Source organism: Octodon degus, unplaced genomic scaffold (assembly GCF_000260255.1).
Source record: "Octodon degus isolate 3935 unplaced genomic scaffold, OctDeg1.0 scaffold00035, whole genome shotgun sequence".
Taxonomy (NCBI): Eukaryota; Metazoa; Chordata; class Mammalia; order Rodentia; family Octodontidae; genus Octodon; species Octodon degus.
In genome coordinates, this window is record NW_004524611.1 from 5,943,597 (window position 1) to 5,971,475 (window position 27,879).

The 27,879-nt window shown below is 48.9% G+C and overlaps 1 protein-coding gene across 3 annotated transcripts in view; it reads right to left on the minus strand.

Moving 5' to 3' along the window:
* Ogdh (oxoglutarate dehydrogenase) overlaps nt 1-27,879 on the minus strand; it is a 73,187-nt gene that overhangs the window by 29,129 nt on the left and 16,179 nt on the right. For all 3 annotated transcript variants that reach the window (XM_004630367.2, XM_023714478.1, XM_023714477.1), the window contains exons 3-4: nt 13,042-13,233; nt 10,330-10,432 (exon numbers count right to left, since the gene is read on the minus strand). In XM_004630367.2, the coding sequence (XP_004630424.1) occupies nt 10,330-10,432; nt 13,042-13,233 (295 nt within the window). The remainder of the gene's footprint in view (nt 1-10,329; nt 10,433-13,041; nt 13,234-27,879) is intronic.

A 27,879-nucleotide genomic window follows, 5' to 3' on the forward strand; every position in this document is an offset into this window, starting at 1 on the left:
ATATTTATAGTTGTAAACTATAGCATCTCTCGCTCAACAAATGGCTTAAAAATTAGAGAAAATTGGTAAGGATATAAAAGAACTCAACAGCCATCAAACCAACAAGATCTGACAGCAGTACCTTTCCACATGACCATGGAACACAAACCAAGACAGCCAACACAACAGCCCATTTACAACAAGGAAAAACCCTCCAGAAATTTAGCAGAGCTAAAATTATATGGGTACAGTCTCCAGCCACAATAAAGTCAAACTAAAAGTCAGTAACAGAAACAAGAAAACCTCAAAATACTTCAAAACTAAATGATGCACTTTAATCCAAAGATCAAACATAAAGTATCAAAACATACAAAAAATACACCAAATTGAATGAAAACACAGCGTATCAAAGCTGATGAGACAGAGGGCCGGCCTGATAGCTCAGCTGACTAAAGCATCTGCTTAGACAGGACAGCAGACCTGCAGCAGCCAGGATTCAATCCCTCGTGTGCTGTGCGGGCCCTGCCCATGGGGCACGCTGAGACAGTGACTGAGACTGGGTGTGGTGGTGCGTGCCTGTAATCCTAGCATTTGGGAGGCTGAAAACAGGAGAATCACCATAAGTTAGATCTACGCAGTGAGATCCTGTAGACCCTGTCCTAAATACAAAAATAATAAATAAATTAAAAAAACAAAGTTGATGAGACAGTTAAAGGAGTACCAAAAGGGAAGTCTGGCTGTTTTTTTTTTTTTTTTTTTTTTTGTGGTACCGGGGATTGAACTCACACTCTTGCACTTGCCAGACAAGCACTTATTCTACTGAGATATCTACCCGGCCCTGTTGTTTGTTTTGAGACAGGGTCTTGCTGTGTAGGTGAAGCTGGTTTAGAACTCACTGTGTAACCCAGGCTGGCCTTGAAGTTTGGATAATCCTCATGCCTCAGCCCCCCAGAGTATTGGGATTAGAGGTATGCTCCATCACACTTGGCTGAGGGAAATTTATAGTAGTAAGTTCACACATCAAAAAAGGTCTTGGGCCGGCCAAATAGCAATGAGATAGTTTCAAAACAGGTTGGTAGGACAGGTACAATAATTAATACATTGCATACTGTTGAGACGGGGTGTGGTGGCACACGCCTGTAATCCCAGTTCTTGGGAGGCTGTAAACAGGAGGATCACGAGTCCAATCTAGTAGTGAGACCCTGAACACCCTGTAGACCCTTCCCTAAGACACACACACACACACACACACACGCGCGAAGAAGAACAAGAAGAAGTCTTAGGGGATGGGGATACAGCTCAGTTGCATAAGCACCTGTCTGACAAGTGCAAGGTCCTGAGTTTGATCCCCAGTACCACAAATAAATAAATAAATAAGAAGTCTTTAATCAGTCATGGAACCTCAAAGACAGAAAAGAAGAAATTAAAAAACAAAAAAACCTAATAAGCATAAAAAAGGAACCAGTATAGAACTGACTTCAGTGGAACTGAAAAAAAAAGCAAAACCACAGAGAAAAACCAAGGAAACAAGGACCTGATTTACCCAAAAGATGAGTAATGCTTACACACCCATTGTGAGACTTACAAAGAAAGATACAATTTACTAATACAAGAATGATGTGAGATGTCTCCAGAGATAAAAAAGACATTAAACAGCTTAGCAACTTGGGGAGAACTTGTCTCAACATTTTATTTTATTTTATTTTATTTTATTTTATTTTATTTTATTTTATTTATTTATTTTTTTTTTTTGCGGAACCGGGGATTGAACTCAGGCCCTTGCGCTTGGCAGGGAAGCGCTTATCCCACTGAGCCATCTCCCCGGCCCCTTCAACATTTTAATACCTAAAAGAAATGAAAGGCATATTGATATGAGGTTCTGATTAAAAGATACATTTAGGGCTGGCGAGATAGCTCAGCAGATTAAAGTGTCTTCTTAGGCAGATGCAGGGACGGGGTTCAGCAGGGACCAGGGTTCGATCCTGGGCATGCTGTGCTGGCACCACCCCTGGGGCACACTGACACAGCTGATTGAGACTGGGCGGGGTGGTGCACACTTGTACTCTCAGCACTCAGGAGGCTGAAAATAGGAGGAACACTATGAGTCTGACCTGTATAGTGAGACCTTATACGCCCTGTACTAAATACATTAAAAAAAAAAAAAAAAAAGATACATTTAAGTGATTGAAAAGTTGAAAAAAAAAAGGAATAAGGGTGCTATAAATTTTACGTGTGTTTGTTAACTTAGCTGAAATGAACTACCATTACTCACCAAACAGGAAAGAATTTGAGCAGCCCTATGACTTGCAGGAAAATCTAATTCACAGATAAAAAGTTACCAAAAAGAAATCTCCAGATGATTTTGTTGGAAAATTCTACCAAAATGTTTAAAGAATGAACAATGATCTTCTTTTTCCCCTCCTTTGTTTTTAGGAGAAGAATTTGAGAAAAGGAATGGGGAGCAGGAATAGTTGTTGAGAGTCAGGGGGTCCCAAGTAGAATAGAACTCCTCAATTTTCCCTGAATAGAACTCTAAGTTTAGCATAATTCCCATCAAAGTGTTAGGAAAGCTTTATGTACACACAGACACATTTACTCTACAATTTACATGGAAAGACAAAAGGCTCTAGAACAATTTCAAAACAATTTTGAAAACAGAAAGTGAAAGTTCAATAGTTACAGTTAAGATAGTGTGGTACTAGTGAAAGATAGAAGAGTAAAAAAAGATAGAAAACCCCACAACAGATCTACACAAAAATTCTGATTTTTGAAAGGTCAAAAGTGATCAATGAAGGAGGTCTAGATCTTTCACCTATGAACATTAGTACAACAATCGTGACCTGAACCTTATACCTTATATAGAAATGAACTACTAGACCTCAGACTTAATCTATAACAGAACTACAAAACTTTCAAAAAAACACATCAGAGAAAATCTGTGGGATTTAGGATTGCAAGTTAGACCTGACACAAACATGACAGATAAAGAGGAAAACTGATAAGCCATCTGTCATCAAGATTAAAGACTTGCTGTCCACACCCTGTCCACTTTCCACACCAGCCTCCCTGCCCTAGCACGCTCGGTGATGGCAGGATGGACAAGTACACCAACACCGGAAGGGCGCTGGCTGCAGGATGCCAATTCCCTGGGTTACACACTGTGACGCATCTACACAGCACTCATGTCTGCAATGGTGACATGACAGAAATGGAGGATACACGGTGGTTGCCAGGGGCCAAGCATGGTGTGGCTGGAAAGGATAGCTTCTGGGTTCTGTGAGAGGCCTAGTGGTTTACAAATTGCCAGTTGCTCTGCCGGTGTGTACAGCTCCATGTGACTCGACAGTTATCTGTACATGAAAAGCTTAACTAGGGCTGAAGAGATGGCTCAGTAGAATAAGTGCTTGCCTGGCAAGTGCAGGGGCCTGAGTTCAATCCCCGGTTCCAAAAAAAAAAGAAAAGAAAAGAAAACCAAAGCTTAACTAAGTAGCATGGAGACTAGGTACTGTGGTGCACTCCTGGAATTCCAGCTACTCCAGAGGCAGAGGCAGGAAGATGGCTCCATCAAGTCCAGCCTGGGCAACTATTTTATCTTGAAGCAATTATTTTATCTTGAAGTAAAAAGAGTTCAGCAGTAGAGGACAGCCTAGCACGAGTGCAGCCCTGGTACCCATCCCTGAAACACATACACAAGCAGAGCCTCACAAATCCTATGAGGTAGGCCAGGAGCAAGAGAATGTCTGAGAGAAGCCTGAGGTGAAGAAACTGGCTGCTGGCGCTGGGGGTGAAGAGAGACAACAGCAGGCAATATTCTCAGCCCCTTGACTCTGGATTCCTCAAAGATGTTGCCTGAACCAAGGGTTACAAATTTCCCAGACACCTGTTAATTTATTAGTTGTCTTTCTGAGATGAAATACTATGGAAATCTTATCTGGAATGCTCAGACAGCATAACCTAGAAGGATCCAGAGTGTACTCAAAGCCACGGCACAGTTTGGAGGGCAGGATAAGCCACCATGCAGTGCTGATTGTGGCTTCAGGCCCCAGCTAGCTGCAGCAGGAGCCGGCAGTGAACTATGCTGGGGGAGGCTTGGTTCGGGGGAGGCTCAGCTCAGCTCAGCGATGGACAGGTGTGGCAAAAGGGACCATGCCCTCCCATGACACAAGCTGAAATGGAAGGACCCTGGGAACACAGTGCCACATGTTGGTTGATAACTATATGAAAGGAAAATGGATTTGCAAACAAGTAACTTGAAAGCACTGACAGAAGTTGTGTCAACTTTCCCCAAATCACATGCTAGGAAAGGCTGCACATTCTATTCAAATGAAGTCCTTGACTCCAAAAAGGAAAAGGCTCATTATTTTCATACCTCCTACTGTTAGCATTCGAAGTCGTTCCTTGAAAACTGCAAGATCTGGGAGGCAGGGTGGGGTAGCATGGGTGAGCGCGGAAGGAAAAAGACAGGTTGAGTTAGTTCAAAACGCAGGCCCGGAACCACAGGGCATCACCACAGTAACAGGCAGCACAGACACGGCAACACAGACACACTGAGGAGACAGGATGGCGGAGGGCAGGGGATGGTCATGGATGCTGTGTCGAGGACATGGACATGCTCATAGGACAGCTGGAGTGCGGTGAGTCGGGAGGGAGGCTCCTCCCCGACAGAGGCCATCAGGGTTGGATTGATCTCCTCACAGCCTCCACAGATTGAATGACAAGAGCGCTCTCTTAGGTAGTCACAAATGCACAATCTAAGTAACTGTGAGATGGAAAACTGAGGAAAAGGAAATGAAAACGCCTAGCCAGCAGTCTGGATGGCAAGGAGTGCAAAGAGGGCCCTTCGGCTTCCCTCGAAGATGGCAAAACTGGAACACTAGAGCTTGGAAGCGGAAGCATCCTAAGATGCTCTACGGTCTCTAGAGAAGACCAAAACAGTCACAAAGATCCACAGAACTTGCTGCTGCCCAGTTCTTGGTCCTGAAGCGCAGGGTCAGGATGGTAAGTGGTATGGAGGCACATAGGTGGACTCAGTGAGCAGCCAGAACCATGGGCACTATCACTGCAAAGCCTCCTGCCCTGGGCACGAGAAAGGCCAGTTTCCCTTCACCATGATGGTTTGAGTCCTGATTCAAGGAGGCACACAGGAAAAAGCTGTGCCATTCCACTGGGGACAAAGGGATCCACCCAAGACAGTGCTCTGTGGCTCATTAAGGCACAGAACATCTAGGTCCCGCACAAGGTAGGGATGCTTTACTGAAGACGAGGATGAAGACACTTTCCTCCTCCAGCCTGCAGGGTCCAGCAGCCACCAGAGCTCCAGTGGCAAGGCTTGAGTCCACTGTGGAGCACAGGGTGGCCTCGGAGGAAACAAGTGTGCATCCGTGTTCACAGCTGAGAGCTCCTGGGAAGATGCTACATTATGGGTAGTGGGATACTTATATCTACCTTTTTTTTGTATTTTAGGGAAGGGTGTACAGGGTGTTCAGGGTCTCACTACTAGATTGGACTCGTAGTGATCCGCCTGTTTACAGCCTCCCAAGAGCTGGGATTACAGGCGCGCACCACCACGCCCAGTCCTAACTGCAGTCTCAGCGTGCCCCGCAGGCGGGGCTGGCACGACAGGCCCGGGGATTGAACCCCAAGGCCCCTGCGCCTGCTTGTAGGCACCTTAATCTGCTGAGCTATTTGGCCGGCCCTATCTGTCCTTTCTGTTTAAAATAAAAAGCAAACAGATATAAATCAAAGGGTAAAAAAAGTAGAAGGCACTTTGGTTGTCAATTCCAGCAAGCAGAGATTTCCTGGCACCTGTGTTTTCAGAGTTTCCAGCAATCATTTGAGGAACACAGCTGGGTGCAGGGGATGTGGCCGTGACAAGTGCAAGATGCACAGCTGACAAGAGGCAGGGGACAATGGGAGCTGGTGGGAGCTACAGGTTCCCAGTACTCTGTCAGAGAGCCTACGTGTCAGGTGTCTCTGCAGTGACCCCTCTAGGTGTGGCTCAGCCAGGCTCAGATGTCAGCAGCTCAGTGTGCTGGACACAGCAGGCCGCACCTACTAATGAACCGCTATCACTCTGAAATTCGGAAAGTGGGTTAAAAATCAACTCGATGTCTAGCGCGCTCTTCTTGGCCTCCAAGGAGAAGACCATAGAGCCTGGAAGGTCACAAGAATGGGGGGGAACGCTGACTTGCTCCCTGTGCTTTCGTGCCACAGACCAAACATGCACTCTTTTAAGGAGCTGAAATCCTGCCATTCTTCTGGAGACATTTCCAGTCAATTCTTTACTTACTTAATTCAGGTTCATTATCTAAAACTGTTACTGGGCATTTGCAAACACAACACTCAGGTGCAAAGTTTGGCTTCCCTCACACTTGTTATCTTAAGATTCTTTCATGAAGCTCAAACCTCACATTGAAAAAAAACTGAGGAAAATCTGTCACTTTGTCTCTGAAAAGTTATAGAATTTACACAGGAACCTAACCTTAGAGGATGCTATATTTAAGAGGGACCTAAGACTGCAGCGTGGAGTGAAATGGGAACAGGATGCCAACACTAAACTCTCAGCTAAGCCAGGAAGGGATAATCCAGAACGGAACAGCTAAGGCAGCCCTGCAGTACACACCCAGTCTATCAGTCAACTGAAGCAAGCAGTGTGACACGATGGTAAAGAATTTCTGGACTCACAGTCCAGACCTTTCCATGTGTGACAGCACCCCGAACCTACCATTTTGTAATGTATAGCCATCCTTAACCTGGCACCCCAACCTGTGACTCCTGTGTTTCCTGCATAGTTCCATGACACAGGACACCTCCTATGCACTTTTACTGCATATTCCCAGGAGATGGGAGGCCCTCCAACCCCCGTAGGTCCCCTGATCAGGTGTGGTGTCTTACCACATCCCATTCTCCTGGACAGCAGGGTGGAGCCGCTGCAGCTCCCCACCCCCACTTCAAGTCTGGGCCTCTCAGTCAAAGGCTGCTGCTGCGCCATGGGCTCCCAAGTGATCCTGGCCTCTCCAGGTCTCCTTATACCTCACTACCAGTGAATCCAGACAGTGCCTGTCTTCACAGTGTTCTAAGCACAGCAGCTCACACTCAGAGCACAGTAAGCCTTGGGCACTATTCTAAGGAGCTTCATTTTCAAAGAGCCATCTAAGATGACACCCACAGAGAAGAGGTGATAGGACAGGGAGAAGCAATCGCCGGGCTCACACAGCCAGGAGTGGCAAGGCTGGGACTCTGGTTCATGGAGAGCATGGTCTCGCTGAGTCAAGGAGAGGCACTGGGCTGCAGAGCCACAGAACCTTCTAGTGCTCAGATCAGACCATATGTGACTCACCTCCACATTCCAGTGCCTACAGCTCACCCTAGCTCTGTCTTTTGTACCTAAAGAAGCTGATTTTCATGTCACACTATTTGAATTCAAGGGATTAGAATGCACTTTGCCCTCACCTGTGTGGACGGCTCCCCGGCTCACTCTGGGGCTCCACTATGCTCTGGGCAGAGAGCTCTCCAAGAACTCCAGAGGGATGTGGGGCCATCTCTGGGCCTTCTAGCTTAGCAGTTCTGGAAGCACTCTGGCCTTCTGTCCTTCAACATGTCGTTGCTGATGTGCAATCACAAACCCTATGACCCACGAGTTGCCATGACAGAGGGGACAACCAGGCAGGGCCCAGGATGGCCTGCAAGGATAAGGGAGGACAGCTGTCTGGTCCCCAAGTCAGACAGGCCCTCAGAAGCTGGGCCTGTCCAAAGCCCTCAGGGATCTCACCCTTCAAGACTGTGCTGGGCTGAGGTCATCAAGGGATGTCCCCTCCAGACTGCCTTCATCTACTGTCAGAAGTGGATGGAATAGCTCTAGGGCTCTCCAAGTGCAGAGGTGAAAACCACTCTTCATCTTAAGAGAAAGAGAAACTGGCCCTATGATGTAGGTGGGACAAGGAGCTGGAGTAATTGGGTGGGCAGGGGACAGCCAAGTGTCACCTGCTCTTCTCTGGTTCAAATGCTCTGTCATGCAATGCGGCACCAAGCTGTCATCCTAGACACCTGAGAGGTTGAGTTGGGATTGTAAGGTCAAGCCCACCTGGGTTCAGTCTGCAGTACCATAAAACACCACCAACATTTTGCTGGGTACAGAAAACAAGCATCTCACTGATGGGGTGCAATACACTTCTCTCAGAGGCACCACCTTCTGGTGGATCCTCAGGCTCCTGTGTACCTAGCATCTGAAGGGGACCCTGCTGGCAGGTTGGAGGGGCCTGGGGGCAGCAGCTGCAATGGGCAGTGACAGGGAGTAAGGGGTTCTTCTATCCAGCATGGTGAGTACAAGAAAGGCGTTCTAAGACTTGTGGGACTCACTTTTACCACACTGTTGAAAACACAAAACTCTCACCATTGAATAACACAGCAGGGCTCAGTCTACAGTCTGAACTGACCTTATTCAATAAGATTCCAAAGGTCTCTACTCATTCTGGGATGATATATATTTTTTCTTTCTTTCTTTCTTTTTTTTTTTTTTGAGGAACTGGGGATTGAACTTAGGCCCTTGCGCTTGCCAGGGAAGCGCTTATTACACTGAGCCATCTCCCTGGCCCCCCTGGGATGACATTAAGATAGATGTATTTGGTTTTGTCCCCCGTTCCTGTCTAATTTCCTCCCCAGGCAGGCCACAGAATAACTAGAAATCTTCATTCCCAAGGTTGGCCATAGAAAATCTACTCTTTCCCTTCTCTCTGTATAGGAGGTGGCCATAAAGACATTCTCTGCTCTATCCATCCGATAGGCAATGTCCCCACTCACAAGGGAGGAATGTCAAGGGAGCTCATCAGACAGGCCTTGCTGGGTTCCCCACTCCCCCCAGCAGCTCGAGACCACATCTTGCTGGCTGGCCTTTCTGCACGAGCACCTAGGTGACGCCCTCAGGAAGGTTTCTGAGCAGTGAACAAGTCGCCGCTCACAGGAGGGAGAAGTGACCCATGGGCAAGAAGCAACGCACCCCAAGTGTGCAAGGATGTGAACCCTAACTTCTTAGAACCCTTCCAAAGGCCTTGCCCTACGTACCTCCTCAGGTTTTGACTTGCATCAGGTAAAATATCCTTTATAATTACCTGAGGAAATTCCTCAAGTTCTGCAAGCTACTCTATCTAGCACATTAAGTGAACTTAAGGACAGCACTGTGGAAACCCTCAGTCAGTGGCTAGTGCCGCGCATGTGGCTGCTTGCTTGCAGGGTGAGGTGAGGAGACCCACACACCTTTGGAGAACACAGAAGTCTTCTGGGCTGATTGTTGGGAGGTGAGAGGGAAAAAAATCTGCTTTTCCTGTCCACTCCCTAAACCTGTTAATAGGCTGGTAAAATGGAGAAGAAACCCTGCACTGTTTAGGAGTCTGCCTGAAATCAAGGCTCAAGAGCAATTACAATGTGAATATCAATTCTAGAATCAACAGTATTTAATGTCTAACTTTACCCAGTCACGTCTGACCCTGAGTTGTAACTCAGCAAACACCTGTAGGGACCATTTCTCTGTATTCTTCCCCCAAAGTGGCTTTGAGGAAGCTCATTGTTCCCCTCTCCAAGGGCAATATTAGCAAGGAGGTGATCATTGATTTCATCGGCATGCACAGTGTCTGTGTGAAGCCCTGGCATTTCACAATTAGTCACGCTGTCATTTCTTTAGTATGGGTTAGCAGCATGGTGAAGTAAGCAGATTAACTCTGGAAGCGACTGCAGGAGATGCCACCCTGATACCCACTGGCCTCGAGAGGAGGTTGGGGGTGTGATGGCCCTATCTTCTGGCCACTGTGACCAACACACCCCTGTGCTCCACACATGCACCTCCCGAAGGCCTGGCCTCCTGACGCCGCAGGAATGCTGTCCAAAGTTTCCTCAGTGTGATCACCACCATTTGAGAATCAGGAGCCCAAACTGCATGCCTTGCTCTGTGATTTGCCTCGTAGGGACAGGAGCAGCCTCCAGCCATGGGCAGGCCCTGAGTGATTCAGAAGGGATGCTCACGACAGCGGCTCCCTGCACAGGTTATGGAAAGCTGCTGCCAGAAGAGCTTTCTCTGGAGCAGCTCCCACTTCCCTCGCCCTGGACAGGCCTGCTTCTACACACCTTCTCATTACAAATTTTACTCTCCAGATTGAGACTTAGACAATCTGGCTGAAAAAGCAGGGCAAAAACAACAGGGCCCAAACACAGTAAAGCTGCATTCCTGATAAATTTCAAGTGATCAGAACGAAGGAAACTTAAGAGCCTTTCCTTCCTGCACGGACGTCCTGGCTACCACAGGCTGTGGCACAGCGAGAGGAGCTCAAGCAACGCAGCTGACTGCTCTCAGACCCTCACCAAGTTTGTCTGTGGATGAGATAATGTCAGCGGGCACGGAGGAGTCCAGATCAGCATCCAAAATCCCCAGGGGGTCCAGCTGTGCTACATGGTGCCCTCGTATCTATGAGTGGGCCAACGATGAGAGGGAAGGACACACACAAAAGGACAGGAGAAAAAAAGAGGGAAGGGAAAAAAAAAAAAAAAAAAAGCAAAATTACATTAAAATTAGCATTTACAGATTCATTCTCACCCACGTTTGAAGAAACAGTTACCGGAGCATCATCAAAATTTACACAACTAATGCCGAGAGGATCAAGTTTTGCAATGTGGTGACCCCTGACCTGGAATAACAACACAAGCGAGTCATTAAGCGGATCTGCTGAGGTGGGGGAGGGTAAGAGTCACACTCATGCAAAGCTTTCCTGGAGAGGAACCTGGCCCAAGTGAGCCTGTGGGTTAAGAGCAGGATTCACAAATCAGCCCTGGGCCGGTGTGTCTAATAAGCACTACTGTGAGCGAATACACTTTTATGAACATCTTAGGTCCTGATAAAAGTGGCAGAACTGCTACGGGTCTGTCCCAGATCCTGCAGTATTTTGGGCCCAGTGGTCATGACACGTGCTAGGGAACTGTTACTCTGAGGAGGGCCTTCTTCTTCTTTCTTTTTGCAGAACTGGGGATTGAACTCAGACCCCTGCGCTTGCCAGGGAAGCGCTTATTCTACTGAGCCATAGGAGGGCCTTCTTTAGCCTAAGATGCCACGTCCCCAGGACAAGGCACACTTGGGCTTGGCTGTGGCTGAGGCATCAGCTGAGCCTTTAGCACACCCACAGGGAAGGCACTGGCCCTCGTGCTGCACACAGGAGGCCAGCACTGAAGCAAAGCACTTGCCTAGCATGTAAGGTTTGATGCGTAGCACTATAACACAAGAAAAAACAAAAAAGAAAAAAAAGGGTAAAAAACAAAACCACTTTCAACTTTTCTTTTTTGAGACAGGATCTTGCTATGTTCACGCCAGCCTTGAATTCACTACGCAGCCCAAACTGGCCTTGAACTCACAGCCATCCTCCTGCCTTGGCCTCCCGAGTGTTAGCACAGGTGTGCACCATCACACCCAGCCATCCCTTTCTTTTTTTTTTTTGTGGAACCAGGGATTGAACTCAGATTCTTATGTTTGCCAGTCAAGCGCTTATCCTACTGAGCCATCTCCCCGGCCCCCCAGCCATCCCTTTCAAATGAGTTTCTTTTGGTTTTGGATATTTTCATCATACTTTCTTGTTAGTAGTGCTGAAAAGTCAATAAAAAGTCAGGCAAAAGAATTACTGAGGGCTGTGGAGATGGCTCAGTGGAGTAAGCGCTTCCCTGGCAAGCATAAGTGCCTGAGTTTAATCCCCAGTTCTGCAAAAAAAAAAAAAGAATTACTGAGGCCCATTGTGCCCAGGCTCAGGCAGGAAGGGCCAGCCACACTTCTCACTTAAGAAGAGGCCTACTGTGGGTGGGAGGTGCCTTGGCAATCTGGGCATCCACTGCCTCTCCTCTGCTGCCAGCTGGACATCTTGTGATGTCTCATAGCATAGCTCTGAGTGCATCAGCACAGTTGAGCCATGAAAGAGAGGCACGAGGCAGAAAGGAACCCAGGTCATGCGTGCTTACTGCTGCTGTACAGCCCTATAAGACATCAGTGTGGCCCAACTCCCGTCCCCAGGAGTGCCCAGCAGGGAAACATCAGGCTTGCTTTGCTCCCCAACATGGGGCAAACATGCTGCAAGTCCCTTGGGTGCTGTGCTCAAAGCAAGGATGTGCAGCAAAAGCCTGGTTCCTCGTGAGAGGCCTGCCATGGCAGGGTGCTACCTGGGTCCCTCGGACGAGGTCCCCACTCTTCACCTCCTCTACAGGCTGGGCTGGCCTTCCTGCTGCTTCTTTATTTATTTTTTAAATTTTCTTTATTTATGTGTGTGTGTGTGTGTGGCCAGCTCAGCCCACCAGGGGGCGGGGCTGGCTGGCCTGTGGTGCTGGGGGATTGAACTGCGGTCCCTGTGCTTTGCCAAGCTTGTTCTAAGTAGGTGCTTTAGACCACTGAGCCATCTCACCAGCCCATTCCTGCTGCTTCTGATGTCAGATTTCTTTGCTTTGTTAGCTGCCTGACAGCCTGCTCCTCCCTGCTCCTGCCTCTGCCCTGCAGGTAGTCAGCACTGGTCCTCGATGCCTGAGTACTGATTGGCTTCCCTGCCCATGAATCTTTCTGCATGTAAAAACATGTAAGGCGCTACTATGAAGCAGGTGTGGCAGAGGGGCTGGGTGTGGAGGCACACACCTGTAGTTCCAGTACTCAGGAGGCTGAGGCAGGAAGGCGGCTGCAAGTTCAAGGCCAGCTCGAGCTATAAATTGAGCTCCAGGAGAGCCTGAACTGAACTGCACAGTGAGATCCTGTCTCAAAAAAAAAAGGTGTAGCAGATTCACTCAACTACAGTTAGTCTGGCTCCTTTTCTCCTATGGGGCATTTTTGGTATTAGAAATGGAACTTGGGACCTTGTACTTGCCAGGAGGCGCTGTGCCCCTTAGCTATATCCCTGGCCCCACTTCTATGCATTTGGTTTTTACTTCTTTAGGACCCCAAGGCACGATGGAAGCACCTGGTTTGGGAGGTAGCAGAGTTCAGTGGCAACACACACTCAGAAAGCCCAAGGACAGTGTGTCCTCCCCACCCTACTGCTATCAGCCCCTGCTCACCTGGTATGCCCTGATGAGTGACTGCACTGCCAGGTGGTCCTCCACAAGCTTGTCCACATTGGGCTGGGCCTCTACCAAGGATTGTGCATGGGCCGCAGTGGCCAGGGAGCCTCGGCTCAAGGTCAGAGGGCTCTGGTATGCGGCACCTGGGGGAGCTCCGGCATTGGTGTTGCGAAAAAAAATATCCCAGGACTAAAAACAAAAAAAGAAAAGAGTTACCCAGATGCACCCTGAAGTGGCCAGAGCCACCATTCAGAGGTGAGCCCCATCCACAGGCCACTGAATCTGCCTCCTCCTGCTCCAGCCTGAGTCTTGCCCATCCCAACAGGGGCTTCTGAGCTTGGGCCCAACGTCCTTTTCCTCTTACTTTGCCCTCAGAGGACACTTTCCACGCCCCACATCTGTTGCAAGGGCACTATGGTCACCTCCTGCCAACACAAGCTCTCCTCAGTGGACATATCCAGGTTGCCCTTCCCAAACCCTGCCCACTTTCCTCCTCCTGGACCAGATGCTCAGCAGTGTCTAAAGTGCTCCCTGGGGTCCCACAGGATCGCAGAGGCTCAGCACAGCCTTGGGCCCCCACCCCATTCAAAGGGGAGACTCATCCCTCCTCCAGGAGGGACTGACACTTAAACCTGAGCTCTGTGCCGTCAGCAAGGTACCTAGTTCTCTGTGCTCAGTTTTCTTATCTGTTTTGTACAAGCAGGCTAGAAATACAGACTGCGCAGGGTGGCTGGAGCCATTAGTCTAGCAGACAACGAATGCTTTAAGAAGGCCAGGCAGTCCATCAGTCTGATTTTTCTGTAAGCTACTCTTTTGGTTATTTCATGTTCAAGTGACTCGACTGACAATTTATACAGGTATTGTGAAATACTGTAATTTTATTCCTCTCATACAAACGTGTAAATTTTTAAAATAGAGATCAGATACGCTAAGATTTAATAAAACCCAGTGGGAAACTGCTACTACTAAAACCCAGCAGGCAGGTTGAAAGCTTAAACAGGACAGAGCCGAAGAGGCCACAAGACTGGCCCGTAGGAGCTGGCTTCTTCACAGGCTCCTCTACAAAGCCATCCCGGCCCCGACTCAGAACTTCCTTCCATCCAAGAGTGTTGCCACATGCCGCGGCCAGCTGAAAGCTCCCCATGACCACACTCAGGCCCAGCCGTCCTCACACAGGAAACTTCAGCCTCTAGATGAAAAGTGATTCGAAGGAAGTTTTATGAAATGTTTAAGTCAATCTACAAGCACATACTCATTTTGGCTGGGGGTAGTGGCGCCTGCTTATAATTCCAGGACTCAGTAGGCTGAGGCAGGAAGATTGCCACAAGTTTAAAGCCAGCCTACGCTACATAGCAAAAATCCCATCTCAAAAAGAAAAAAATATATATATAAAAGGGTTACAGCTGTCATTCAGTGGTACAGCACTTGCCTAATATTCACAAGGACCTCCTTTTTTTTTTTTTTGCGGAACTGGGGATTGAACTCAGGCCCCTGCACTTGCCAGGGAAGTGCTTATTCCACTGAGCCATCTCCCCAGCCCCAGAATCTGGTTTCAAATCCAGTAAACACTGCAATCTCTCCCTGGCCAAAGAACGCCTACCCTGTTCAATTGTATACTTCAGCATGGTAAAGCCAGATCTGGTGGCACATGCGCATAATTCCAGCACTAAAGAGGCTGAAGCAGGAGGAGTGCTTCAAGTTTGAGGACAGCCTGAAATAACAGTAACACCCTGTCTCAAAAAACAAACATACACATAGTGACATTTGTTACACGAATGATCTCTCAACTTAATACTTCTACAATCATTAACCTTTTTGGTTAATTTTCAAGTACACCTAATGGCAGAGATCTGAGGTTCTCTTCTGTCATCTATGAAACCTGCTGTGTCATTTCATACAGGTGTCAACTGCCTTCAGGAGAGCAAGGCAGGAAGATCTTGCTTTGGAGATCATCCTCAGACACAGACAGCGAACAGCAGCCTGGACCCTGTAGTGAGATTGTCTCAAAACACACACAAGAAAAAATCCAGAACAGAGCTGCTTCTTCCTGTCAGCACAGCACAGTGCACTACTCTAAGCAAGGCTTCCTCAGAGGCACCCAGAAAGGACACCCCACGCCCTGCACCGCTCCCTCCACCTTGGCCAGCCCCATGCCTGGCTGGGGAGTGGAGCCTAGGTCTTGCTCGAAGCAGCCCTGGGCCCTTCATAGCCCCACAAGACTCATGAGAGGGGATGTCATGGGAGGGGCTGTAGAGCTGGTGTCCACAGACCAAACATCACCACTTTCAGGAAATAGGCAAAGAACTCCTGGAACCCTGGCTGGGCTGCGACCCTAGCTTGATATACACACTTGCTGAAATCAGTCAGTTCCTCAGGAACAGTTCTCTTCCAGCCTGTGCTTTTGGTTGTCGTTGTTGTTGTTGTTGTTTTTTTTTTTCCTGAGGCACAGTTTTGCTATGTAGTCCAGGCTGGCCTTGAACTCGCTATGCAGCTCAGGGTGGCCTCCAACTGGTAGTGATCTTCCTGCCTCAGCCTCCCAAGTGCTGGGATTATGAGCATACACCACCACATCCAGCTACTTTCTGTATTTTCTATAAAGTACAAAAACTTAGAGCATTCCTTTAATTTTATAATCCTTTACTATGGAATAGCTCAGGATGTTGGTTCTGCTCTCAGTAACAGAACTGATACCTGAGCAAGGAAATATAATTTGAATTATAAAATTCTTGCTTTAATAAAAATTCCTTAAACAGTGAGGAAAAAAAAAAAAGCACTGGGCTGGGGGAGAGAGCTCAGTAGAATAAGTGCTTGCCTGGCAAGCACAGGGTCCTGAGTTCAATCCCTGGTACCGCAAAAAACAAAAAACAAAGAAAAAGGCACCTGCCTGGCAAGCACAAGGTCGCAGGTCCATCCCCAGTACTGCACAGGGGGGAGCCGCTCAACACTGACACGGACAGGCCTTCCCCAACGCCCACCAGATTCTGTGCAAGTGGAAGGACCTGGCGGGGGCTGTGCAGGAGCTCGATGGGTATCCAGGCGTTTCTGCCTTCATGGAGCTGATCCACGAGACTTCTGGAAACAGGTGAGCACGGATGGTACATGGTGGCACTCCACCCTTCTGAACGCAGGGACAATCGCGCATCACCTGCCTTGAAGCCTTAAGTCCCTGTTCTGGAAGCTGAGGTGCCGGGGACCACAGGATGCGGCCATCAAACATGCATCCCAAGGAGCCACGAGGTGGCTCCCTCCTCCTGCACCTGCAGGCCTGGCCTTAGCTGGGCAGCCAGGGACCTTGCCCCATCTCAGCTCTGCGCAGGAGACTGTAACTCTGGCCTTCTCTCTCTGCCCTCCAGGACTTGGAATCCCACTCCAGGTGATTTTCAGTGCACTGACAACATAACAAGCCACGAGGTGGCTCTCTCCTCCTCTAGCAGCTGCAGGCCCGGCCTCCACAGAAAAGACTCTCAAAGGCAGCAGTGATGTTTCTCCATTTTGTTTTCTTAACTTCTTATACATTTCTTTCTTCTTCCAATTTTACATACATATATCTGGCAATATGAATAACTGATTGGAAGACAACACTATCTATTACAGCAAATACTGTGAAATTCATATTACTTTGTTGTGAAAATCTGTATCACTTGTAATATTTTAATTCCAACTTGTACTTTCTTTTTTTTGGTGGAACCAGGGATAGAACTCAGGCCCTTGCGCTTGCCACGGAAGCGCTTGTTCCACTGAGCCATCTCCCTGGCCCCCATGTACTTTCTTTTTTTTTTTTTTTCTGGCGGAACCGGGGATTGAACTCAAACCCGTGCGCTTGCCAGGGAAGCGCCCATGTAGTTTCTTAAAAAAAAAAAAAAAAAAAAAAGGCAGCAGTGAGCCAGGTGGGGGCGACCCAGTCGCAGCAGCAGGAAGTTGTGCTGATGCTCGAGGTGGTCAGAAACGGGTTCAGTGTGCCCTGCTGAGCACCAATCTGCAGGGAGAGCAACTGCAGCTCCCTGAACCTCCCCACACCAGGCCTCTGCACGCCGACTGCACAGTCCTCTGCGGCCTGCAGTGCCCTCCCTGTGCCCTGGCTCAGCCCATAGCCCTGGCCCTGCCCCCCCCAAGTGCCCACCCCATCTTCTCCAGCAGCTCTCCCCGTCGTAACTGGACACCGATCCCCACACGGGTGATGGTGGGGGAATCATGATCATGCCCAGAGACAGTAGCAGAAGGGGAACTCCTGCTAATGAAAGCAACACTGTTTCCTTTGTGTGGGTCAGTACCGAGGGCAGGGAGGTGGCACCTAGGCAATGCAGCACCCCTAAAAGCTGAGCCACCTAACTCTCATTAGTGAGGAAAAGAATCCCGTCTGGGCTGCCAACCTTAGCTGAGTTTTCTGTTTTTCTGAGCCAAATCTTTTTTTTTTTTTTTTTTTAAGATTTCAAAATTATTTTAATATAAGTGCAAATAAAAAATACAAGTAGTAAGTTACAGATCTTTTATCATTTCCTAAGACTAAAATTTTCACACAAATACATGGGCAAATACCACAAAATATCAATGAACATACTTCCATAGGCATATATGCATAAATACCAGAATCCAAAGTGTCATGCAGATATATAATCGGTGGCTACAGACACACGGGTGGGTGCAAAGCTCAGGCAGAAACCGCTGGGAAAGAACAGTGACCTAGGAAATAATGTTGTGACCTTTTTACCAGTAAAAATTCAACAATACATATATGAGTTGAGATTAATAAAATGCTCATGCTTTGAACAACAGAAACAAACTAGACACTAATGGCACCCTCAACCCCAAGTGTCACAGAATTTCTCATAAATTAAAGATATGAAGACAACAATGATTTAACTCATAGATGTTGACTTTTGTCGAGCATAAAGATTATACGATAACTGAAACTACTGAAAATAAGCACAGACATTCTGTAAAGTGAATTAATTATTATTATTATTATTATTATTTATTTTTTTTTTTTTACTTTGAAGGCCCTGCTTGATACTTGCTGCTGCTCTAATTCATGACTCTGAGAGGCAAAACTAAAAAAGCTGTTGCTGGGCTCAGGTGCTGTGGGAGAACTCACGAAAAATGGTCTGAATTGAAAATCTTCATTTCCACCACCCTTGTTTCCAACTGGCACATTGTCCAAAGGAAACTTGGGATTGTTCCCATAACTCCACCTCTGTGGTCTCCCTTAACAGCATGGACCACTGCCATGCTGATCGCAGAGAGCAGGCAGTGACCCATGCATAGCCAGACAGTTTGGTTCGACACTTTCGATAATTACAAAGCAGCATGTCTTCACACAAAGACATCATAGTGAGGTCTTCAGGTGCTGAAAAGACCTGCCAGAACTCTGGGCATGTCAACACCACAGGACAGCGTGTGGAACAGAACCATTTGAGCCAAATCTACTCCTAACTATTCCTTGCTACTGTCTGGATACCTTGGAGACCACAGGCAGTGTGGGTGGGGCAGCAACTTCTCTCTAGAAAAGGCTCAAGGAAAAAGAGGGTAAGAGGAGGCTCATGGGACATGTGATTACATAATGAAGCCTGGAGGCTGGGCCTGTAGATGCCCAACGGTGAGGAGCAGCAGGACAAAGCCTGGCGCCTCACCCTAGTTCGTGTCTCTCTCACTACCTTAAAACTTTGGGTCAGACTGCTGCTCAGCTCCACATGCAGGCATGCTACTCACTTAAGGAGTGCGTGTGACAGACAGGCTTATCAGCCTAACCTTACCCAGTCTATCTCATGCTCCTTCAAGGCTGGGGCCACCAAGACAACAGCAAGTCATTTTCAGGCTATGCAGAGACGTCCAACCACCTTTTGCATCCAGTTCCAGCCTCTGTGGAACAGTGCTTAGAAGTCTCCAGTCATTCTTAAGCCTGCTGTCTCCTGGGGCTCTGGGACAAGTGGAGATTGGTAGTTTCTCTTGAGGAGGTCACCCCAAGCAGCAGCAGTCACCCCAGGATGGGACCTGAACTGCCCCCTCCAGTGCTAACAGGTTCCCCAGGGCCCCTAGAGTCTGTCCTGAGACACCAAGTGAGCACCCACCCCGCCAGCTTGTGCCTTTTTCTTTTCTACAAACCTCAACATTTCTGTCAGCTCCAGGACGACAGCTTGGAGTCTCTGTGTGCTTTGCAGACTAAAGCTCCTCTCCTGCCCTCCACTGCTGTTGATTTAGCTCCTCAACTGGCACTGTGAAACAGACGGGGCACTGTGGGGTGGGTGGCAGAGCCCTATCTGTTGGGTTCTAATTAATTTCCCATTATGGAAGACAAACTTTCCTGAAATAATATTTTTTTCACCCATGATACAGATTCAAAGTTGGACTCTGGCTTCTGGGGCAGGAAGCAAGGTACTATGGACTGGTGAGTCATTCATGTTGTGCCCCCAGTTCCACCACACCCTTATCACTAAGGTCTCCTGCTTGTCCAATCTCTTAATTGCCTTCTGCCACAGAACTAATAAAGGAACATATTTGAGACTCGAACACAACAAGGTCACACATGGCTCTGACCACCAGAGGACAAAGTCATTGCTAAGAGGGAAAAGGTTAAGACATTCCAGTAGGTGGGCAGGACTGCAAAGAGACCTCAGGCCCAGGAAACCGCCTGGCAAGGTGGGCCTAGAGAACACAGGGGTCTGGGCCAGCCTGAGAGCAGAAAGGGAACCAACTGCTGCACCTGTTCATGGCAGGGATTCCAATGAAGTTGCTTTGTCTTTTGGACACAGGGTCTCACGATATTGTTCAGGCTGGCCTCGAACTCATAGCCATCCTCCTGCTCTAATGCAGTTCTCCCAAACATAAACCATAATGGTTTTCCAAGTTTGAGACCAGCCTGGACTATACAGCATAAGACCCTGTCTCAAAAAAGCACAAACAATAACCCACTGCCCCGATTTTTAAGTGTAAATAACACTCAAGGTGAAGTGAAACAGAACTAGAGCTCTCACTGCAGTTGCAGATACCTCAAAGCACTGAACCTTCTGACTGTTTCCCAAAAAAAGTCCCAAGTTGCCATGCTTGCCAAAAACCCTGACTTTGATTTTCTTCACAGCTGAGGCTCCTTATCCTAAAACGGGACTGTCTTAGGCTGGAGCCATTAGTGGTGTGCACAAAGCAAATGCTCCACTGACCTCAGCCAAATCAGACAGAGCTCTGCCTCCTTCCTGGGGAAGCAGCGCTCCCTCTGGGGAGTCCTGGGGCTCCCCATCACTCAGTGCTGACCTGGCCAGGTCAGGCTTCTGACTGAAGAGCTTGTCTGTTCCCGCATACCCTCAGCTCAGGGAAGCATAAAGCCACATCTAAGTCCCTAGACTTGGGAAGGTTTCAAAGGCCAAGCTCTCTTCCCTGGTTGAGGGTTCCAACAAAGAATGTCTGTGGAGGGCTTTCCACACCTGCCCCCACCCCACCGTCTCTCCTGTACAGCAGCTTTCCACAGCCCAAAGGGTGCCGGCCTCGGGTCTATCCTAGTCTGCAGGATGGAGAGAAAGCTATTTGCCTGCAGGAATACACCTGCACTTGCTCTTGGTGGCCTGAGGATGCTTCACTGAGCCAGAGGCCACTGCAGCTTATACTGGCTCTCAGCCCCTTCCCATGATGGTTCTTACTGATTAGGTGCCTCTTCTTGTTCATGGTCCCACAGCCCCAACCCTGCAGTTGCCCACCTGCTCTGTCCCTCCCATGTGGCCACTTTCCATCACTGTGCAAGTGTCACAGAATCCCACCTCGTACTGGCCAAGGACTCCCAGCTAATGGATGTACATAAAGACCTAGCAGGATAGGTGGGGCAGGCTCTGGTCACAGATCCCAGGCCACACCTAGGCTCAAAGGCCATCACCCAGCTGATAAACTGGCAAAGTATTATTACAAACACCCTTGTCTAGAGGTGCTAGCACTAAATATCCTCTTAAATTCCTATAAATATCAACTGCAGAGTAATGAGCAACCAGGCAAGAACTAACCTCATGACCTTTCTTTGGTTTTCTGAGCCAGCAAGACAGAGAGCAGCCACTCCCTGGATCACCTGGTGCCCGTGAGCACACTGCCTGCTGCTTAGGCAGGCAGACGTCTCAAGCCAGCCACAGTGGGCGGCTGATCACTCCTTCCTCTGCACAGACGAGGCTGGCTAAAGGACCCCCTGCCTGCCCATGGGAGTGTTCTGCTGTGTAGCCCTGAACCGTACCTTTCCTTAACACGCCCTGGGAAGGACATTGCAAACCTGAGCACATGACTGCCCTGACCATGTGACTGACCACTGTTCCTGACCCCTGGACAAAGGGACTGCCTACTCCCAGAGTGTTCACAACTGCTTGCTGCCCAAAGGGAGAGCTGGATAATGACAGCCCTACTCACCAGGTCTCACCCACCCTGTGCCCAGCAGGCAGGCTTTCCTCTGGCCTGGGTCTGACCACTACCCACCACCACTCCAGCCACCAAGCAAAAACTCAAGGTGTGCTGAGACAATAGCATGGGCCACAAGTTTACCCACACTGAGCCATTAAAGCTGTTACTTCTCCCTTAAAGCAACTAAATGTGTGCTCCATTATGGCAAAGCCACTGTTGCTATTTTTTTATTTTTTTACAGAACCGGGGATTGAACTTAGGCCCTTGCACTTGCCAGGGAAGTGCTTATTCTACTGAGCCATCTCCCCAGCCCCTAAGCCGCTGTTTTTAAAGCACAGTGTAGCACCGGTGAGAGGGTACTTCCAATGTGTGCCATTTTCTCTCCATGTGGGTATGTGAATTAAGTATCAGTGAGTATCCAAAAACAAAGCCTGCCTTAGGTCCCAGGGATGCCATGCTAGACTCAAAGTGGCGGGTGATGCAATGACCGTGAAGAGGGCCAGAGGTGCTGCCAGGTCCTATAGTCTCCCAGCCCGTATCGAACACTGCTTCTCAAGTAGCATAGTCTCCATCTCCCCACCCCGGGAGGAGGCCTGTGACCGGCTCTGGCCTACGTCCTGGGCCCAGGCCACGAGCTGGTGAGGGAGGGATAGTGGGTGAGCTTCATCCACGCTGTGCTCTGGCCCTGCCCCGCAGCCTTGCCTTCACATGGGAGTACCAGAGGTCATGTCTGGGAATCACTGTGACCTGGACACAGAGCCTGGTGAGCAGCAAACACTACATGCCAGACACAACAGGCTTTTGTGCCCTCACCTAGCCAAGCTTTAGCCACATGGGGCCACTAGACAACCTAAAGAATTAAGAGAACTGTCATACTGGTGCCCCTTAAGTGGCCAAGCTTTGGGATAGCTTGTTACACTACTGCTCATGAGCAAGGCTTTTCCTGAACAGGTCACACTTGAGCCATCTGTGGCCACACTATGAAGCAACAATCAAGTAGCCTCCTTTGGGAAAGGCAGATACTTAGCTCTGCCAGGCTGCCTGTGACAGCACACTTCATGTGGAACTGTAACCCCAAAGGAGGCCAGGCAGAGCCTGTGGTCACCTAGAGTCACCTGGCAAGGGCCCACCTGTGCAGAGAACCGGCTGCCTTGCATGGAGGGCTTAGTGCCTCCGCGGAGAGCTGCTTTGAGGTTTCAGGCAGAATGCTGGACTCTCTGAGGCACTGTCCTTCACAGTGCAAGCAGGGACATAGCTGTCCCAAGGGCCCTGCAACCTCCCTTGGGTGGCCTTGGCTAACCAGACTTTCTCCTAAAGATGCTGCCACTGGCCTGGTAGAAACCGTCCTCACTGCCACCCCAGCGGTGGTGGTGGTGGGGCCTGGGCTGACTCGTAAAGCCCAGCACCTTCACCTCCTCAAAGAACAAGGAGCCTCCCATGGGGCGTGATGCTCCAGCTCCCTCTTGTTCATTCCTGGTGTCTGCCCCAGGCAGTTAAGTGTTTCCTGATCTGTCACCCTTCTTGTTTAAAATATAAAAATATAATCATTAAAACTATTACATTTCAAAATATGTGGCAATCCTCATTCTGAACCAGCACCTCTCTTGCCACCTGGCCTCAATCAGTTCTGAGGGCGTCCTAGACTCAGTGCCTCCCACCTCCTCCGCTGCGTCCTCCAACACATAAATCTGCTCTCCTAGCTGCTGAGGGAAGATACTCACACCCCTGCACACGGAACAAAACAACCACACATCTGGCTTCACCCTGAGCTCTAGGATCCGTCACACACCAACTTTGGTTCTTTCTTGCGGCGGCCGCTTCCGAGCAGCTCCCAGAACCTTGGGGCCACCTGACCCCGCATGGCTCAGCGCAGCTGGCGGGCTTCCCAACAGGAGCTTGGCTCTCTCCTTGCCCTGCCGAGTAAGCACACTGCTCAGTGCCACCACCGCAGCCAGCCCTCAGCACGGCCTCAGACAGACCTGGCCCCACTGTCTATAGCGCTGTGTGCTGTCTGCTGCCTTCAAAGGGTTCATTTATCTCCCTAATTCAACTACAAATACAGAACCCTCAAGAAAAATACTGGGATAAAGTTGGGACTGCTTTAGTAGGTTTAACACCAGAAGTCACAACTGCTGAGACTGTTTCTGACAGAGGAGTTTAAGATCATGCAGGGGCAGCTTCAAGGCCTTGATCGCTGAGATCATAAATTAACTGCAGTGAGTTATGCATAAAGAGCTGGGGGTGGAGCTCACTGGCAGAGTTAGCATCTTTAGCCTGTGCAAGGCCCTGAATTTAATTAACACCACACATTAAAAAAAAAAAAAAAAGTTTTCCAAGCACCAGGCTCACATTACCTAAAATGCCTCCTGCTGAATTCCTCCCAGAAATAAACCACTGAAGTAATGCCAAAGTGTTCTGCAGGGTTTGCCTCGGCTGCTCACCAGGTGAGCACCATACAAGGCCCCAGCCCCTGGGATGGAGGGGTCACGAGGCTTTCCACAGGGCCTGCGGTGGAAGGAGCCTGTCCATGTGGGAGTGGATAGGCAGAGCATGATCCTAGTAGAGTGTACCCAAGGGCTTGGCCCACTCTCATGGGCTAGGGTCACTCAAGCGTAACAGGATTATGCTTCCCCAGCATGGACACAGTGCAAAGGCAGAGCACAAAATGCAGAGGCAAGACCCTGCACCTCGGCCCAACACACACTGAGCTCCTCCTCCTACGGCCACCATCGCAAGCCAGAGTCCACATCACACCTCAGGTGGGCCAGGAAAGGCACAAGGAAGAACTGACCAACTTGGTACTAGCAGACCAACCGTGGGGGCAGGGCTTAGGAAGCAGGCAGGGGTCAGAGCAGCAGCATGGGCTGGAAGCAGGGCCTGTGACGCCTGCTGAGGCAGGAGTGAGGGCTCTAAGGGTGGATGATGGCCCTGGCTCTTGACACCTCCTGAGGCACCATGTGGCATGGGAGAAGGTGGGCACCTATCCCTGCCAAACAAAATGAGACCAATGTCCAGACTCATGAAGCTTAGCTATTTACTCCTGATCTTAAACATTAAAAAGGATCACATCATTTTGAATGGCAAAATTCCACATATGCTCAATGGGCCAAGGTCCCAGCAGGGGCGATTTCCCATGTGGGCAGCAAGGGCCGCTGGCCACCTTCCACGGGGACTCAGCGAGGGCAGTGAGCCGAGGGCAAGGATCCCAGAGAGGCCAGAACTCAGGACAGTGGCCAGACAACAGGACTCCCACTGGAGATCACTCTACTCTGACCTGCTCTACTATTTTACCACAGACATAATTTTACTTTTTCTTTTTTTGGCTTTGAGGTAAGGCTAGGGCTGGGCTTGAACTTGCAGTGATTCTCCTGCTCAGCCTCATGAGGGCTGAGATTACAGGAGTACACTAGCACTCAGGTTTTTAAATGTCTTTAAATAAAAGTAAATATATAAACAAAAGTGGGATGGAAGCTATGGCCCTGGCTCCCTATAGTCCCAGCTGCTTGGGAAGCTTAGGAGGGATGATCACTTGCTTCCAGAAGTTCAGGGCCAGCCTGAGCAACACAGTAGGAACTGGGCTGAGGGCAAAAAATATCTATACAGATGGATCATATATCTTCCTTAATGAACTCAAGGCCAAGCATGGTGGCACATGCTTGTAAACCCAGAAGCCTGGGAGACTGAGGCAGGTCCAAAATAAAAAAGGGACGGGAATGCATATCAGTGTGCAGGCTGGGTTTTTTATTTTATCTTTTTTTTGCGAAACTGAGGGTTGAACTCAGGCCCTTACGCTTGCCAGACAAGTGCTTATTCTACTGAGCCATCTCCCCAGTCCCACCAGGCTGGGTTTATCCCCCAGTAACACAGGAACAAAATGGGTTCCTACAGCCACCAACTATAAAGCATGACATCCAATATAAAAAGGCGCAGGTGTGGGAGGCTGGGCAGGAGGATCACAAGTTCAAGTCCAGCCTGGGCAACCTAGTGAGACCTCTCAAAATAAAAAATAAAAAAATCCAGGGCCAGGCAAATAGCTCAGCGGATTAAAGCACCTGCAAGCAGGCACAGGGGCCAGAGGTTCCATCCCTGGGCCTGCAGTGCCAGCCCTGCCTCCAGGGCATGCTGAGACAGCAATTGAGACTGGGCATGGTGGCATGGGCCTGTAATCCTAGCTCTTGGAGAGGCTGTAAACAGGCGGATCACTACGAGTCTGAAGTGAGACCCTGAACACTCTATAGACCCTTCCCTAAGATGATAAAAAACAACAACAAAACTAAAATAAATAAACCCAAAAGGGCAGAAGATGTAGCTCAGTGTGAAGGCCAGATTCAATCTCCTGTACTACAAAAAAAACAAAACAAAAACGGCTTGAAGAAAACTATACCAGGCTAGGGGATTACCAGACCAGCAGAGGAGTGGACAGCTGCGGGGAGACAGCTCTCCTCAACGTATCCCCTTTCTCCTCTTTTCTGTGATGAGTAAAGACACCGTGACGCACATTTCAAAAAAGTTAAGCAATCTGGACAGGGTGCCATATCTCTATAATCCCAGCATTCTGGGAGCCTGAGGCAGGAGGATTTCAGGTTCAAACTTAGCCTGGGTGAGAGCATCTCAGAATCAGAAAATAAAAAGGTCTAGGGATATACACAGCTCAGTGGTACACCAGCCCTGGGTTAATTGCCAATACCACACCCACACACAAACACAAACCCAACCAAACCAACCTAGTAACAAAATCAAAATTAGATGACAACAATTTGTTGTGCTACCACTGGGTATAAGAGATTGTTTTCAACAGCCAGCATGAGTGCTCTGAAAATGATTACAGAATATGGCCTCAAGACATTTCTGGTGTGGAAGTGAGGGATGAGAAAGATGACCTGCTTCTTACAGTACTTCTAAATTATCTGTTGAAACTATGTGCTCTGAAGTTCATGCACAAATGAAGCCCTCAATGAAGTATTTAAGACTCTGTGGTCACAGGTGCCTTTGAAAATCCAAAGGAAGTTACGAGTTCTTTCCTTTAAAAATGTACATTGTCATATATGGACTCACTCAGCTTGAAAAGGACCCAACCAGGTGTCTGCAAGGCAGGAGGGGCCTCTGGGGGGCGTCTCTTGTATCAACTCTCCTGCTGGGGCCTCCCTCTGCAGGCTGTAGGGCATGAACTAGCCTGAGGACTCTGTGACTGCGGAGCAAAATACTTACACGCCACGGAGCCCAAAGACCCATCCAAAACAAGGGATTCATGGGATTCCCTGGCACTCATTGTGGAACCTTGGGGAACTGGGACCAACTACACCACCCATCCACCATGTGCTGCTTACTCTTACAGCATGTGGTAAAGGTTTTGAGGAGAGCCAGTCGATTACCCAACCCCTCACCCATGAGGGAACACAATGTTGTCATGCTTCCACAAAAAACCTCTCTACAAGCTTTCAGCAGAAGCTGGATAGAGGGCTGGGGAGATAGTTCAGTGGTTTAAGTGCCTGTTTGGCAAGTGCAAGAACCTGGGTTCGATCCCCAGTACCTCTTGCCATGCTGGCCCCTGAATCCTGGAGGCAAAGTGCTAGCCATAGAAACCAGGTGTGGCAGCACACGCCTACAATCCCAGAGCTGGAGAGGCTGAGACAGGAGGATCACTATAAGTCTGAGCTGCATAGCAAAAACCCATACCATATAAATATTCTTTTAAAAATTAAAAAAAAAAAAAAAGCTGGACATGGGGCATATCCTACTTGGAAGGTTAAGGCAAAAAGATCACAAGCTCAAGCTAGCCTGAGCAATTCAGAGACAGTGTCAAAGTTAAAAGGGCTGAAGGCATAGCTTAAGGCTCTGTCCCCAGCCCTGAAAAAAACAAAAAAAGCTCCCAGCAGAGGCGGCAATGCCAGCGCCTGCAGCTCCCCACGTGCCCTCTCACCGCAGGCCACTTTGGACAAGCACGGGGAGCACACGCAGCCCTGAGCAGCGGCTTCTTCCCCTTTTTACCCAGCATGCTATCACTAGGGTACCGCTGTTTCTACCTCCAAACCCCACTGAAAACAACAGGATGGTTTCACAACAAGGTGATGGTCTGGGTCTTACGGTACTGGGGACTATATTCAGTGAGCACTGAGCTACATTCCAGCCCTATTTATTTACTTAGAGCCAGACTCTGAGTTGCCCAGCCTGCGCTCCAAACCTAAGATCCTCCTGTTTCAGCCTCCCAAGTGGGGCAAGTGAAGCATGCAACACCACATGTAGCTACAAAAATGGTTATGTTAGAAGAAAGGAAGACAAAGCAGTCCTTGAACAGATGACAGCTCTGACACGGAAGCTTCTGGGGTTTTGTTATTCTAGAGATAATCTGCGCCTGCTGTCACGGGAACCTCCAGGGCCCAAAGAGCACAGCAGGGTCTACTGTCATGCACTTTTCTCGGGCAATCTGTTCCCATAGGAAATGAGCTGCAGATCTCTCTCTTTTTTTTTTTTTTT